The 17304-nt window shown below is 38.9% G+C and overlaps 1 protein-coding gene and 1 pseudogene across 1 annotated transcript; one reads left to right on the forward strand and one right to left on the reverse strand.

Annotated features, from left to right (window-relative positions):
* Nucleotides 1-6360: 6360 nt before the first annotated feature.
* LOC104106480 (uncharacterized) lies at nt 6361-6936 on the reverse strand. The gene has a single exon (XM_009615029.2). The coding sequence runs from the start codon at nt 6934-6936 to the stop codon at nt 6361-6363; it is 576 nt and encodes a 191-aa protein (XP_009613324.2).
* A 3158-nt stretch (nt 6937-10094) lies between these two features.
* Nucleotides 10095-12281, forward strand: LOC104106479 (probable apyrase 7; annotated as a pseudogene).
* The last annotated feature ends 5023 nt before the right edge of the window (nt 12282-17304 follow it).

Genomic DNA, 17304 nt, shown 5'->3' on the forward strand with positions numbered 1-17304 from the left:
CCTCGACTGACTGACCCATCCATTGAACTTTTACTGAAGCAATGTTCTTCGACCTCAACTTTCGAACCTACCTGTCCAAAATGGCCACCAGCTCCTCAACATAAGATAAATCCTTGTCCAACTGGACTGAGCGGAAATCCAACACATGAGACGGATCGTCGTGATACTTTGGAGCATAGAAACATGGAATATTGGATGAACTGCAGCTAGACTGGGTGGTAGTGCAAGTCTGTAAGCCACCTCTCCAACCCTCTCAAGAATCTCAAAAGGTCCGATATACTTAGGGCTCAGCTTTCCCTTCTTACCGAACCTCATAACATCCTTTATGGGCGAAACTCAGAGCAAGACCCGCTCCCCAACCATGAATGCAACGTCGCGAACCTTCCGATCCACATAACTTTTCTTTCTGGATTGGGCCGTACGAAGTCGATCCTGAATCAATTTAACCTTTTTCAAAGCATCTTGAACCAAGTCTGTACCCAATAGCCTAGTCTCACCCGGATCAAACCAACCCACCGGAGACCAGCACCGCCTACCATACAAAGCCTCATACGGGGCCATCTAAATGCCCGACTGGTAACTGTTGTTGTAGGCAAACTCTGCGAGCGGTAAGAACTGATCCCAAGAACCCCGAAACTCCATCACACACACACTGAGCATATCCTCCAATATTTGAATAGTACGCTCAGACTGCCCGTCTGTCTGAGGGTGAAATGATGTGCTCAACTCAACCCGAGTACCTAAATCATGTTGTACGACTCTCTAGAACTGCGATGTAAACTACGTAGCCCGGTCAGAGATGATAGATACCGGCACGCCATGAAGCCTGACAATGTCGCGAATATAAACCTGAGCCAGCTGCTCTGAAGAATAAGTAGTCACCTCTGGAATGAAATGAGCTGACTCGGTCAATCTATCCAAAATCACCCAAACTGCATCGAACTTCCTCTGAGTCCGTGGGAGCCTAACAACAAAATCCATAGTAATCCGCTCCCATTTCCACTCCGGAATGTCTAGCTTATGAAGCAATCCACCAGGCCGCTGATGCTCATACTTCACCTACTGACAGTTTAGGCACCGAGCTATATATTCCACTATGTCCTTCTTCATTCGCCTTCACCAATAGTGCTGCCTCAAGTCCTGATACATCTTCGCGGCACCTGGATGAATGGAGTACCGCAAACTGTGAGCCTCCTGGAGAATCAATTCACGCAAGCCATCTACATTGGGCATGCATAGCCTGCCCTGTATCCGTAATACACCGCCATCCCCAATAGTGACCTTCTTGGCATCGCCGTGCTAAACTGTGTCCTTGAGGACAAGCAGATGGGGGTCGTCATCATACTGACGCTCTCTGATGCGATCATAAAGAGAAGACTGAGAAATCACATAAGCCAAAACTCGGCTCGGCTCAGAAACATCCAATCTAACAAACTAGTTGGCCAAGGCCTGTACATCCAAGGCTAATGGCCTCTCTGCTACCGGTAGATATGTTAAACTGCCCAAGCTCTCCGCCTTGAGACTCGATGCATTGGCCACCACATTAACTTTCCCGGGATGATATAGAATGGTGATATTATAGTCCTTAAGCAACTCTAACTACCTCTGTTGCCGCAAGTTAAGTGTAACGACCCAGCCGGTCGTTTCGAGAGTTATAACCTTGTTTTCCCCATTCTTACTTTTTTGGTGTTATTCAGCTATATTATGTTATATCGGTTTAGTTGGTTCGAGTCCGGAAGGAACTCGGAGTGAAATGAGACACTTAGTCTCATAATTAAAAATTTTAAGTTAGAAAAGTGGACCGGATATGGACCTATATGTAAACAACCTAGGATTTGAATTTTGATGATTTCAATAGATCCGTATGGTGATTTTGGGCTTAGGAGCGTGTCCGAAATATTATTTGAAAGTTCGTAGAGGAATTAGGCTTGAAATGCCGAAAGTTTTATTTTTGAGAAGTTTGACCGGGAGGGGGGCTGACTTTTTGATATCGGGGTCGGAATCTGATTCTAAAAATTGAAATATCTTTGTTATGTCATTTAGGACTTGTGTGCAAAATTTGAGGTCAATCGGACGTGATTTGATAGGTTCCGGAGTTGTTGGTAGAAATTAGAAATTCCAACATTTATTAGGCTTGAATTGGGGTGTAATTCATTATTTTAGCGTTGTTTGAGGTGATCTGAGGATTCAACTAAGTTCGTATGATGCTTTAGGACTTGTTGGTATATTTGGTTGAGGTCCCGAGGGCCTCGGGTGAGTTTCAGATGGTTAACAGATCAAAAATTGAACTAGAACAACTGCTGCAATTTCCTTCTATTGGAAATTGCTTCTGCCCAGAAATCGAGCCCAGATGTGAGCCGAGATCGAGCTCAGGGTCGAGGGCCACGATCAAAGCCTAGATCGAGATCAGGGTCGAGGGCCACGATCGAAGCCCAGATCGAGCTCAGGTCGAGGGCCACGATCGAAGCCATGATCGAGCCCAGATTCGAGGCCACGATCGAAGGCATGATCGAGAACCAGGATCGAGGGGCAGGACCGAGGACCAGGATCGATGACTTCGATCGAAGGCCAAGATCGAGTCAGAACCGAGGATGTCTGGCCAGAATTATAAAAATAGGGACTTCGTCCCATTTGCCATTTTTGACAAATTGGAGCTTGGGGAGAGGCGATCTTTGATATATTTTCAAGAAAAACTTGAGGTAAGTCCCTTGTGTTCATTTTTACTCCATAATATTGAATTATCATCGAGTAATCCGACTAGATTACATGATTTTGAGGTGTAAATCAGAGATTGAAACTTAGAAATTTGGAAATAAGATTTGTAAATTTGAGGGTCGAGTTGAGGTCGGATTTTGGTAAACTTGGTATGGGTAGACTCGTGGTTGGATGGGCTTTTGAATTTTATAACTTTTGTTGGGTTCTGAGACGTGGGCCCCACAAGCAATTTTTGAGTCAATTTCGGGTTTTGGTCTAATTTTGAAGCTTTTCTTGTGGAATTCATTCCTTTAGCGTATATTGATGGTATTATACTGATTGTGAATAGATTTGGAGCATTTGGAGGCAGAGTCTAGAGGCAAGAGTATTGCGGGGTAGAGATTTGACTGGTTTGAGGTAAGTAACGATTGTAAATCTAGTCCCGAGGGTATGAAACCCCAGATTTTGTATCATTCTACTATTTTTAGTGACGCACATGCTAGGTGACGGCCGTGTGGGCGTGCACTGTTGGGGATTTATGACTTGGTCCGCCTCGTAGCAACTGTAAAGTTGCATACTTTGTTGAAACCATTGATACTTATATGATTTAGAAAGATTTTTTGTAAATTGGGCTGAATGCCATGTTTGGGCCTTGCGCCAATGCTGTTTGGACCCTTAGGGGCTGTTTCGTATCATCCTCTCACTGTTTTCGATTGAAAATCTATACTCAGTCATGTTTATACTTGTTTACTGCATAACTCAATTTTATGACTCTATTTTGATGCATATAAATATTTTGGGCCGAATGCCCTATTTTACTGAAATGCCCGAGTGGCTTGATTTGTGAGGATGAGTGTGGATCGGGGCTGCCCGCCTGCAGCATACTTGTGACTGAGTGAGACCGAGGGCCTAATTGGTGAGGATGAGTGTAGATCGGGGCTGCCCGCCTGCATCATACTTTATTATTATCGCATGTGAGTTGTCTGTGCAGATTATAGCGCTTGGGCTGAAGGAGCCCCTTCGGAGTCTGTACACACCCCCAATGAGCGCAGGTACCTACTGAGTGCGAGTGCCGAGTGCTGAGTGACTGGGAGGCAAGAGTGATTGTGAGGTATGCCCGAGTGGCAAAAGTGATTGTAAGGTATGCCCGAGTGGCAAGAGTGATTGTGAGGTATGCCCGAGTGGCACGAGTGACTGTGAGGTTTGCCCAATGGGCTGTTTATGATTTTATCATTTTTGCTCACCTTTGCATTGAGCCTTTGTTTGAAAAACTGTTGGAAAAATGTCTTTAAAATAATTTTTATTGGAACTGGGTTTAAACGAGATGTTTGATTCAAATCCTAATTTTTTTTATGAGCATGTGATATTTTACTGAGATTTCCTGATATGAACGTTATATGCTTTATTGCTCGTCACTACTGCTCAATCTTTATTTATTGTTGTTACTTACTGAGTTGGTGTACTCACGTTACTCCCTGCACCTTGTGTGCAGATCCAGGTGTAGCTGGACACGGTAGCGGTTATTGAGTGTTCTGGTTGCAGATTTTCTTGGAGATAGCAAGATAGTTGTTTGGCGATCGCAGCCCCTGCTCTTCTCCCTCTTATCTTCCTCTAGTTGTATTTAGCTATTTTTCGGGCTGAGTTAGCCTTGATATTGTTAGATAGATTGTAGTATATGCTCATGACTAGTGACACCCCGATGTCGGTTTTTTTTTTTCCCCTCTTTTCCGCACTTCTGTTTTTCTTTGATTTGAACTCTTTAAGTGGAGGTTTTATGTTAAATAACCTTGAAATTATCTTTGAAATGAAAATATCGTTTTGTTTTGGAAATGAGTCGGCTTGCCTAGTTCCACGATAGGCGCCATTACGACAGGGGTTAGTTTTGGGTCGTGACATTAAGATCCTTCTGTTTGAACAGATGTCGTAGACTCCGGTGGTCAGTATAGACTTCACAAGGGACACCGTACAAACAGTGCCGCCAGATCTTCAAGGCATGAACAATAGCTGCTAACTCGAGGTCGTGGACAGGATAGTTGCTCTCATGCACTTTCAGCTGTCTAGACGCGTAGGCAATCACCTTACTCTAAGTCTGAAATTGATCGTAAAGTGAGTATACTTGCATTTTCTTTGCAAAGTGGGTATAAGTTCAATTGTAACTCTAAAACCGGGTATAGAGCCCCCTCGAGCTTCATGTTGGAAAGTCATCTTTTTCCATTTCTTTTTAAGGCAAATGGAAAGTAACACTTCTTTTATATAAGGCGTGCCCCCACAAAGAAGCTATCACATCAGCCGTGCTCAAGAGAATACCAGTTTTCATATATTTGTGAGACATTGTGCCATAACACTTTGCCCGAACTGTAAACTCCCTAGTTTTAAACGCATCACGCATTCTTATTTGCCAATTACATCCGAAAACGACATTGTTGCCCAACACAAAATGCTGGCTCAATGTTACATAGGCGCTGAGCATTTAAAGTTAAAAATGATACTAATAAAATTAAAAAGTTGAAGTTACGAAACGTTTCGTAACATCTTTTGTTTGATCAAGTCTATTACATTTAATTCTAATAATGTTTTAATTATCAAAATACCCTTTCCAAATTAGAACTCCTAATCAGAAATAAAAAATAGAACTCCTAAGTAAGCTAAAGATATATTTGTCATTTTATGAAAAATTGGTTATTAACAATTTTTTTATCAAATACTATTATCAATTTCAGCATATCTATCCAAATAAAAAAAATATATTATGTCATTTTAATACATTCTCAAAGAATTTTGTAACCTTTTTACGCTACTTCGAGTACGCCGTCTATTGGTGATTATAAGATTTTAGGAAAAATAGAAAAAAGCCCCCTGAAAACCGGACTAAAAACGTTTTAAACTTGCAACTTTTGAGTAGAGAAAGGGAGCGAGGCGGACGAAGGTGGTGGAGTGGTTCAATACGGCATAACTGTTAGGTAGTGTTTGGTTGTGTTCAATAACCAAACCTCATTTTTTATCTGCATTACCAATAATAATCAGAGACGGACCCAGGATTTGAGTATGACAGGGCACCATTATCATTAGAGTGAATTACCCAAAACTTTATTAGCTAGTAAAAGAATACATATAAACTCTAGGATAGACCAGTAAATAAGCAGCATAATCCACTATATAATATAAACTTTCTAAGCAAAAAACTACAATAAAGTAAAAAGAGCTTACTCTTTGATTTCATCAGACTCCCCAATTGACCCGTGAACACAAACTTCAACTTCATTATACTCCCAAATTGACCTACGAACACAAATTTTAAAATAAGTATTCCAAAAAACAAATTCTTGCACATCCTTGCGCACACATGAACTAAACTGGAATAAACTTTAAAATGTAAAACAAGCTTAGTGGCCTTAATAGCAATTCACGACATACAAACAGTAATCTACTGTTATTCCAAAAAGAGAACTAAAGAAGGCACAACTTAAATCAAAATACAAACTTCAATATTATAGAATATCTTTAATTGATACTAATATAACAAAAGTACATCATCCACTTATACTTGAACTCGACGCATTCTCATACTCTGAAAACGGTCAATAATAGCATCATTGCTTATATTTGCAAATACTTCTTTTTCAAAGTAATAAACTAAACAATCATTTTAAAAATGCATCACCAATACTAACGCAATTCATCTTTGATGTAATTCATGGATGAGAATGCTCTTTCTACCGTTGCAGTCGCGATATGTAAATTTAGAGTCAATTTTACAAGTAAATAAACAAGTGAATATGTCTCCACAAGATTTTCTTTAACCAACGCTTTTGCCAAATCACCAATTCCTTTCAAATCCGAGAATCTAGGGTCACCGTGCTTCATGTGCAATATGAAAGTGTCAAGTTGGTGACTAAGATCTCGAAACTTCAATTCACCAAAATCATCTGGATAATACTTGGCCAATGTCATTATTCTTTCCTTATCAAAATTAGCAAACGAATTAGCCGGATTCAAGCTAGCCATACCAAGAAGCAAGTTACCACTAACAACATCAAAACGACTGCGAAGCTCCTGAAGTTGCAAATCAATCATTGTATAAAAAAGCTCAACACGTAAGTGATGTGAATAAGTAACACTAGAAGGCCTACGCTTCGACTTTCCAGGAATATAGAATTCTTCCATATTGGGCACCAAAATGTCATGTTTAGCACAAAACAAAGAGACTTCATCCATTAATGATTTCCATCCTTCATCTCTCATTTGTTGCAACCTTTCCTTTATAAGAGTCTATCAAGAATACAAACAAACACAATATAAATAGAGCAATCACACCCCTTTAATCAAGAATAAAATAAATACTACAACTTATTGAATACTAATACTACAACTCTACTAACATTTACTTGTAAATTCTGACTATGTTGCATAATTTAATTATATTTTAATACTTGATATCTTCACTGACCTTTAAATATAGTGTTGGTTGCTAGCACAATATAATTGAAATTAGTGCTTCTCAAAATACTTAATTGACTTCTTTTTGTATATCAAGAATAAAAAACTTAAACATAAATTGAAAAACATGAAGACATCCATTCTTAAACAACCATTCTTAAAATATTTGGAGCGTCCTCTTAAAGTTAAACAAAAAAAAATTAAGAGACCACTAAATTTTAGAGAAAATAGAAGCTCAACCTAAACAAAATCATTTGAATAATAGATTTGGGGTTTACCAAGAATGCCTTTACTGGCGATTCGTCATTCTTGAACCAAAAATTTTAAATCTAAATAAAATTATATAACATCCATCTCCAGTTCTTCATGCTCTTATAATTTATAAATAAAAAATAAGTTTCAAAGCAAGAGAAATACTAACTAGAGATTTGATGCCTGCTACTTTTTCAAAGCAATGAGAGAAATTGAGATTGAGGAAGAAGGGTTCTCTATTTTGAAGTGAGAAGTGACGGCCTGAGGCTGAGGGATGAGTTAACGGGAGGCGAGCTTTGATTTTTGATTGGGGCTTTTGATTGGGGTATTGACTATTATTTATAACTATTAAAAAAATTAAAATATAATTGAATTGAGAAAAGGTGAAATAAAAAATTATAAATTAGTAGTAGTATATAATTCCAGTTATAAGAAGTAAAAGAAACTTTAAAAACAAATTGTAGAATTTATGACAAGGAGGAGAGCTTATGCTAAGAGGCGGACCATTGCTCTAGGCGTAATTTCGTTAATGAAGGGGCCAAGAAATATATTTCACGTGACACTGGTGTAGGTCCGCCTCTGAATAATAGTCTATTGTATGATGGATTTAGGATCTTAAGTTTTCACGATCAATGTGGCTGTGTATTTATTCTTGAAGATCTGCAAACTTCAAGACTTATTTAATGCTGCAACTCTACTATTTCCTCATTTTGCTGCTATTGTTAATGCATACAAAATTTGATTTTGTAAGACGATCACAGAAGTTGGAAAGACATTATAGAATTGCTATGGTATAATATATTTTATTTTTATATATAAAATATTCCATACTTGCAAGTTGAAACTGTGCTCAGTAAGTACGAGTCGTAATTTTAGTTTATGCTTTCCTAACGTGTGGTGGGTCAAATTTGCCCTGTAATATCTGAAATTGAGCAACTTTGCCCTCCGATTGAATTTTGATCTAATATTACCTCCACCTTAAGGAAGATATGTCATTTTTGCCTGTCACCCTTTAATGGCAAAGGTATGAATGGACCAAAAGTGTAAGGGAGAGTAAAATTGAGCAGCTTCGAAGTGTTCTAAGGGCAAGGTTGGACTTTTCCTCTTCTCAGGAGCCTTCTTAGAAGATGTATGCCTTCTAAGAAGGTGTTTGTATTAGCGAGTCAAATCGGTTTATAAGCACCTTTTGGTTTATCTACACGTTTGGTAAACACCCAAAGTGCTTATAAGCAAAGTGTTTATAAGTTAAAATCAGTCATAAGTCATAAGTTGGTCACCCCCAACTTATGGCTTTTCGGCTTATAAACACTTTTAGTTTGACCAATACTTTCAGATGGTGTTTGGCTAAGCTTATAAGCTGGTCAAACCGGCTTATAAGCACCTTTTGACTTATCTACGCGTTTGGTAAACACCCTAAGTGCTTATAAGTTAAAATCAGACATAAGTCATAAGTTGATCACTCTCAACTTATGACTTTTCAGCTTATAAGTACTTTTAGTTTGACCAATACTTTTATAGTTTATCCTTAATAATATTTTCTAATTCACAAAATACTTTTCCCAAAATAGATTTCCTGGCTTTCTCTTCATTTCATATTCGTTATTAATTCTTTTTTTTTTTACAAAGAAATTTTTTAATTTATAATCTTTTGTAAAAAAGTTCGAAGAGTATTTTAGTCATTTTAACAAAAGAATAGTTTATCAGCACTTTTTATCAAATACATCAACTGCTCATTGCCAGTTTTAGCACTTCTATCCAAATACGTAAATGCTTATTTTAAAAATCAACTTCGGCACTTAAAATTTTTTTTCCAGCATTTTAAGTTTATCAACTATTTACAATTAGCTAATCCAAACGGGTTCTTACTAGTTTATCCTTAATAATATTTTCTAATTCACAAACTACTTTTCCAAAAATAGATTTCATGGCTTTCTCTTCATTTCATATTCATTGTTAATTCTTTTTTTTACAAAGAACTTTTTTAATTTATAATGTTTTGAAAAAAAGTTCGAAAAGAATTTTAGTCATTTTAACAAAAGAATAGCTTATCAACACTTTTTATCAAATGTATCAACTGCTTATTATCAGTTTCAACACTTCTATCCAAATACGTAAATGCTTATTTTAAAAATCAGCTTCATTACTTAAAAAGGCTTTTTAGCACTTTAAGTTTATCAGCTATTTACGATCAGCTAATCCAAATGGCTCTAAACATTTTTCTGATTGATTATATTTATACTCCTATAGAAAACTTTTAGGAAAATGAGGTTGCCAAATTTCCATAGACCAGAGCTATTGCTGATTTCTTAGGATATGGAAACTCTACAAAATGTGATCCACATGCCATGTTACTTGTCGCATTTCTTATTATTGAGAAATTCCTAAGGGCCAGTGGCCGTTTGAAACTCGGTGATAATGGGGCTGCCCCTCTAACCTTCTCAACTTAAATACCAGGCTTTTGTCTGCCCCTCTAACCTTCTCAACTTAAATACCAGGCTTTTGTCTGTAGTAAGATTTGAACTCATGACATGCGCCTAACCTACATGTCATGCACTGCATTCTTACCTCTAGACCAAAGCGATGGGGACCATGCCTGATTGTGAATGATTTAAGTTTACATTTTTTGAAGCTAATCGTCAAATGAAAAAACCTGTGGTGTTTGGTGCTCCTTGGTTCTCCATTTAAGTACACTGTGTTCAAGTGATTTCAGTTTCTTTTGTTATGTTGCTAATATCAGTGTGATAACCCCTGCAGGTCACTGCTCATAATATATGATGTCATTAGTACATCCAGTACTAGGATTATGATATTGACTGTCTTTATTTGTTGGTGGTCAATGAGCTTTTCTAGTATGATGTGAGGTACAGACTAGATAACTGTGGCTTGAACAGTTTCTCTGCTTGCAATTAGTAAATTCTCCAAATATGGTGTTCAATAAATTTGCAGCAATTGTTTCTGCTGCCACAGATCGTCTCTCATCCACAAAGACATCTAGTATTCCGAATGTATCATCGGGGTTGCCACCTCTCCCTGCTTCACTTTATAACTACAGCTTAGGTCAAAAGAACAAGTTGAGACTGTCCTCTTCCCTTCAAGATCATTCTGCGTACCGGTGGCATGATCTGGATGATGTTGATATTAACGTTGAAATATAGTGGTTCAACTAAAGCAAACAAGTCAAACTTTTTTCAGAGAGAAACTGCTCGCGCAAGTTTTTCCAAGGAGAAGGGACCACCAGTGGTTGCTTCTACACGAAAGAAATGGATGCGAGCTGTCTTTGTATTCCTCTGTTTGTTGTTGTTTGCTTTTCTCCTGTATGCATCATTTTTGTTATTTTAACTTGTTCTATCGAGGGTCCAAGTTCCATGTTGTCCTTGATTGTGGTAGCACCGGAACTCGTGTTTATGTATATCAAGCATCCCTAACCATAAAAAGGATGACAGTCTCCCTATTGTATTGAGATCACTGCCGGAAGGATTCCAGAGAAATTCAAGATCTCAGAGAGGACGGGCTTACACTAGAATGGAGACAGAACCTGGATTTGACAAGTTAGTGCACAATATATCTGGCTTGAAAGGAGCAATTAAGCCACTAATTCGATGGGCGGAGAATCAAATACCTAAACATGCATATAAGGCTACTTCCGTCTTTCTTTTTGCAACAGCTGGTGTACGCAGGCTGCCAAATTCTGACTCAGAATGGCTTCTTAACAATGCTTGGTCTATTCTGAAAAGTTCGCCTTTCTTGTGCAAGAGAGAATGGGTCAAAAACATCACTGGCATGAAGGAAGCCTATTATGGATGGATTGCTATGAATTATCATACTCATGTACTGGGGGCAAAACCTCAAAAGGGGACATTTGGTGCCCTCGACTTAGGTGGCTCATAACTTCAAGTTACTTTTGAAAGCAAAGAAAGTGTTCATGATGAAATTAGCTTAGAGCTGAACATTGGTTCTGTTAATCATCATCTCACTGCTTACTCCTTAGCGGGTTATGGCCTGAATGATACTTGTGGCAAGTCTGTGGTTTACCCGCTTAAGAGGCTTTCCAAGATCACTGATGCAGATCTTGCTAGTGGGAACATTGAGATCAAGCATCCCTGTCTACATTCTGGTTACCAGGAGCAATACATCTGTTCTCATTGTATGTCTCTACACCAAGAAGATGGGAATCCTTCTGGAAAAAATGTTATAAGTAAAGGAGGGAAACCTGGAGTTCCCATTAAGCTTGTTGGAGCTCCAAAACGGGAACAATGCAACTCGCTTGCAAAAGTTGCAGTAAACTTGTCTGAATGGTCAGACCGAAGTCCAGGAATTGACTGTGAGTTGCAGCCATGTGCTCTTGCTGAGAAACTTCCTAGTCCTTTCGGCCAGTTCTATGCTATGTCTGGTTTCTATGTGGTCTATCGATTTTTTAACTTGACTTCTGATGCTGCGCTGGATGCTGTATTGGAGAGGGGTCGCGGATTCTGCGAGAAGACTTGGGATGTTGCTAGGACTAGTGTTTCACCTCAACTTTTCATAGAACAGTATTGTCTTTTTGTTGAGAGATGGCTTCACATTTAAGCAGGACGGACCTTAATGGTTATGATATATTGCGCATGAAGATACATCCTGTTATTCTTGTTGCAATATTGTTTACTTCGTTGGCTGTTCTACTCTGTGCGCTATCATGTGTAGTGAATTGAGTGCCCAGATTCCTCCATAGGCCATACCTTCCCCTTTTCAGACATAACATTGCACCAACCATAATCAGTATTCCGGCTCCTTTCACTCTCAAACGGTGGAGTCCTATTAGTACATGTATTCTTTTCTTAAAAGTACGTGAAACATGCCATTCTATAATTAAGAACTATACTTACATGGTAATTCTGGAGCTTAAGACATTATTTCTATAGTTTTGAGACTTAATCGTTCTGGTTGTATTATCTGATTTCTTACTATGCAATGCATAAGTAGAAAACATATGAGTAGTTAATAGAAAAGAAGAATGTTTTCATATTTGATTAAGCCAAATTACTCTCTTGTTTACTTTAGGAAGCTCTTTTGAATGAAGTCTACCTCAGTATTAATTGAGCCTAAAATACTCTGTTGTGCATTTACTATAGAAAGCTCTCTTGTATCTTAAGTCTACCTCGATGTCCCATTTCCTTTGTTAATTGGATAAATTTATCCTAAACTGAACCAGCCTGTTTTAGTTGTTACCTCTGTCACAATTTATGTGTTATACTTTTCGTTTTAGTCTGTCCCAAAAAGAATGCGATACTTACTTATTTAGAAGCAATTTAACTTTAAAATTCACCTTTTACCGTTAATGAGACACAAATGTTGATGACATATTTTTTTATCACAAGTTTCAAAATTTTTTTTTTCTTAAACTCCGTGTCTAGTCAATAAATTGGAATATAGGGAGTACTAAAATTCAAAAACTAATTTGGAAGAAAATTTCGGAGTTCCAGAGAAAAGACACAGCAAAATTCCTCTGTTATCCCTTAATACCTGTTGTAGATGCATCTCTGGGGTTGCTTAATTAACTCGCATTTGGATCATCAGAGAATCTAAATTGGATCATTGGAAAGTCTAGTGGTTGAACAAATTGGGAAGAATGCTGCGCTCTGGTAACCAAAAAAATAATAGCTGAGTAGAATTTAATCGCATTAATCTGTCACGTCTAGCGCTCTTTCTAGTTCCTGTTATCAATTTTTAAGGTTTATAGCGTTGAACCCATTATATTTTTAAAGTTATGAGTTCATATCTACTACTTTTGCCGGATGAAGACAATCATGGGTGATGAAGAATCCCAATAGTTCACCCCAAATTGCAAATTGCCAGAACTAGAATCTCATGAAATATGGCCTTCTTCTCTTTTAGAAGCACCATAACCTTAGCCTGACAAAGCATAGATTAGCGCCACTGGGCATTGATTATGCTTGACAAGAGAACAACGGCCTGACTAGCTAGAGAACTTGTTATTATAATGAGGAGCTTGACAAAGATTTGCACCCAGTGAACTTTGGGGTTATTAATTGGACTCTTAACTATGATTCAAATTTGCAAGTCCGGTTTTTATAGCTAATCTTGTTGAGGTTCAAAATGGTAGAAATTCTTTTTCCCTGACTAGCTAGTTCCTCAAAATTTTTGGATTAGGAATATGTTTCTCCCACTATGTCACAATTCTTCCATGAAAGTAAATACTAGCATTTTAAATGCCCCTTGATTCTTTTGTAGTACGTATTTGCTATTGTAATATAATATTAATTGCAGCTGCTAATTATAGAATCATATAAGCATTTGCCTGAGAATATCAGCACATGTTATTACAAGGTGATTTGGTTAACAGATTGCTTACTAGAATTCATAAAGAAGAAGATATTCACCTTTAGCACATGAATTCACAAAGAAAAAAAAATCATTAACTATTGTCTGTGGTAACTCGTTAATTTGATTCTTACCAAAGTCCTTTAGTCGTTTTCTGCTTACTAGTCTTAGAGTACGCGTATCAATGAGTATATATTTTAATAAAATTACTAAATTATTATTAACAAAATTATTTGAGTTATTGTATACGGCCAAAACCGATTAGTCCGTCGTACGAACTGGTCGAGATGGTAATACTTTGATCGAAGAGCGTCTTCGTAATATCAGGTTGAGATTCGAAGTCAGGTCATCAAGCTTCGAGTTATAGGACCGATCAATGTCAAGCTCGATATCATTATCGAGCTCAAATCCAAATCGAGCTATGAGGCGAAGCGAAATTATCGAGCTTAAGATTCATAGGCCAACTGGCACCGACCCCGAATCGATAACGGACTCCGAGTCAGAATCAAGCTCGAGTCAAGATCGAGAGCTCGAGTCAATATCGAGCTCACAGACAAGAGTCGTTGCAACCGCACTAGGGGAGAGAATCCTGGCAGGAATTAGGAAAAGACTAATTCATCATGGGCTCCCCACTATGTATTTTTTATTATATCTAAATTATGATTCTTCTACTATTACAGATGATTGTTGTTTCTGTAAAGACACATTCACATGGTAACAAGAATACTATTTTCTCATATTGAAAGATTAACCTTTTGAGCTCTATTACTTCATCTTATTTTGTTCATTCATTTTCTCCTCTCAATTGTGTTTATCTGTCATTCTTTATAGTCAAGATTGGATATTTCTATTTCTTTTTACGATTTGTGTCAAGTTATACTACATATCCTTAGAACTACATATAAATTTAACTCTATCCGATTTTCCGGGTAAACAGTTTGGCGCCCACCGTGGGGCTAAGGATAACAGTGGTTATTTGATACAAATCTACAACACACACCATTTTACGCTTGTCTTTTGAAAATGTTTTTGATTTCGGATTAGCAATGGCAAACCCTCGATTGATGGCTTTACCTATCGACAACGAAGCTGGCCTTCAAGATGAAACCAACAACTTGACGCCCAGGGTCGGAAGGCCGCTTATCGATGCCGTGGAAGCTCGAGTCGGATTGCCTGAAGCTCGGGTCGAAGTACCACTAGACGTTAATTCGCATATGGCCCTTGAGGCAAACCAACTTTCTGAACCTGAAAATAGCGTTCATGGTGGTACTCGATCTGCAGCTCGAGACACCCATAACGTTGAGGAAAACGGAGTCAGCTTGAGTATGATTTTTGAAATGCTGCAAGCCCAACAGGTAGTGATAGCTCAGTGGCAGAGCCAAACCCAGGTACCAGGCAGGCCGGAGCCTAGTCCACCTCGAGAAATTGCCCACAGAACGGAGCGAGCCATATTGAGGTCAAATGAGCAAGAATCGGGGACTACTCCCGAAATTGCTAAGATACTCGAGGAGCTCACAAAGCAGATTGAAGCAAACGATAAAAAAGTAGAAACATATAACTCCAGGGTCGATCAGATCCCGGGGGTACCACCAATGATAAAAGGGTTGGATTTCAAAAAAATCGTGCAAAAGCCTTTTCCCTCAAGTGCAGCCCCAAAACCAATCCCCAAAAAATTTCATATGCCCGAGATTCCCAAATATAACGGAACGACCAACGCCAATGAACATGTCACCTCTTACACATGTACCATCAAGGGTAACGATTTAGAAGATGACGAAATCGAATCTGTGTTGTTGAAAACATTCAGAGAGACCCTCTCGAAGGGAGCAATGATTTGGTATCACAATCTGCCACCGAATTCCATCGACTTATTTGCCATGCTAGCAGATTCTTTCGTAAAGGTAGACACCGGTGCCATAAAAGTCGCAACAAGGAAATTGGACATCTTCAAAGTAAAACAAAGGGATAATGAAATACTGAGGGAATTCGTGTCCCGATTTCAAATGGAACACATGGAGTTGCCACCGGTCACAGACGATTGGGCCGTTCAAGCTTTCACCCAAGGGTTGAACGAGCGATGTTCGATAGAATCACGTCGGCTGAAACAAAATTTGATTGAATATCCAGCTGTAACTTGGGCAGATGTGCACAATCGATATCAGTCAAAAATCAGGGTCGAAGACGGCCAATTAGGAGCTCCTTCCAGATCAGTACATTCAAACAGGTCGGTTATTAAAAACCAGAGGGACATCGACAGAGATCCAAGGTCGAACAGAGAACGATATCAACCATACATCATAAATCGAAGGAACGATGGTTCAGGACGCAATTCCGCCCGGAACAATCGAAGAAGTGATCAAGGGCAGAATTCTCGGGGACTTATGAGCAAAAGTGGTTTCAACAAATATGTCGATCCTATAGAGGCACCTCAATTATCGGAATATAACTTTAGTATCAATGCATCGGGCATTGTATCGGCAATCGGAAGGATCAAGGATACTAGGTGGCCCAGACCCATGCAAACCGATCCTTCCCAAAGAAACCCAAATTCAATATGCAAATATCATGGAACACATGGCCACAAGACTGAGGATTGCAGTCAATTAAGGGAGGAGGTAACCTATCTATTCAATGAGGGCCACCTTCGAGAGTTCCTCAACGATCGAGCCAAGAACCATTTCAGAGAAAGAGACGCCAACAGAAAAATGAACAGGAGAAATCTCAACATATCATTCATATGATCGTCGGTGGAGTCGACACTCCACAGGAACCCATACTCAAACACACAAAGATACCGGTCACTAGAGAAAAATGAACCCGAGATTATATGCCCGAAAACACTTTATCATTCAACAACAAAGAAGTCGTAGGCATCTCTCAGCCTCACAACGACGCTCTAGTAATTTCTATCTTATTAAATAAAGTTCAAGTAAAGCGTGTTTTAGTGGATCCAGGTAGCTCTGCGAATATCATCCGATCGAGGGTCGTGGAGCAACTCGGTCTGCAAAATAAAGTCGTGTCCGCAGCTCGGGTCTTAAACGGCTTCAACATGGCCAGTAAAACAACTAAAGGGGAGATTATTCTAATGATAAATGTGATTGGGACCATCCAAAATACCAAGTTCCACGTAATCGAGGGCTACATGAGGTACAATGCCCTACTCGGAAGGCCTTGGATCCACAATATAAGGGCGGTATCTTCGACTCTCCACTAAGTAATGAAATTCCCGACATAGGACGGTGTAAAAATAGTATACGGGGAGCAACATGCTGCGAAAGAAATATTTGCGGTCGATGAGGTAACGTCGATATCAATACTATCAACCTCGGAAAGGTCAAGCATCAAAGGTAAATGAGAAGTTAAATAGCAATCACAGCCGCCAGCCTCGACCGAATCGGGGAAGCAGGAAATAGAAGAATAGGAGGAAGATTTTCTGGCCCCTCGAGATTTTATCATCCCCGAAGATTCTGACGCCACCAAATCAACGGTCGAAGAGCTGGAACAAGTTATATTGATCGAGCATCTATCTGAGAGAAAGGTATACCTGGGAACGGGATTGACCCCCGAACTCAAGGAAAAACTTATTCAATTTCTTATCGACAA

The sequence above is a fragment of the Nicotiana tomentosiformis genome, chromosome 3 (assembly GCF_000390325.3).
Source record: "Nicotiana tomentosiformis chromosome 3, ASM39032v3, whole genome shotgun sequence".
NCBI lineage: Eukaryota > Viridiplantae > Streptophyta > Magnoliopsida > Solanales > Solanaceae > Nicotiana > Nicotiana tomentosiformis.

What these genes read in the sequence shown, in the direction of transcription:
- LOC104106480 (XM_009615029.2), bottom strand. Translation starts at nt 6,936, where the DNA reads ATGAGAGATGAAGGATGGAAATCATTAATGGATGAAGTCTCTTTGTTT.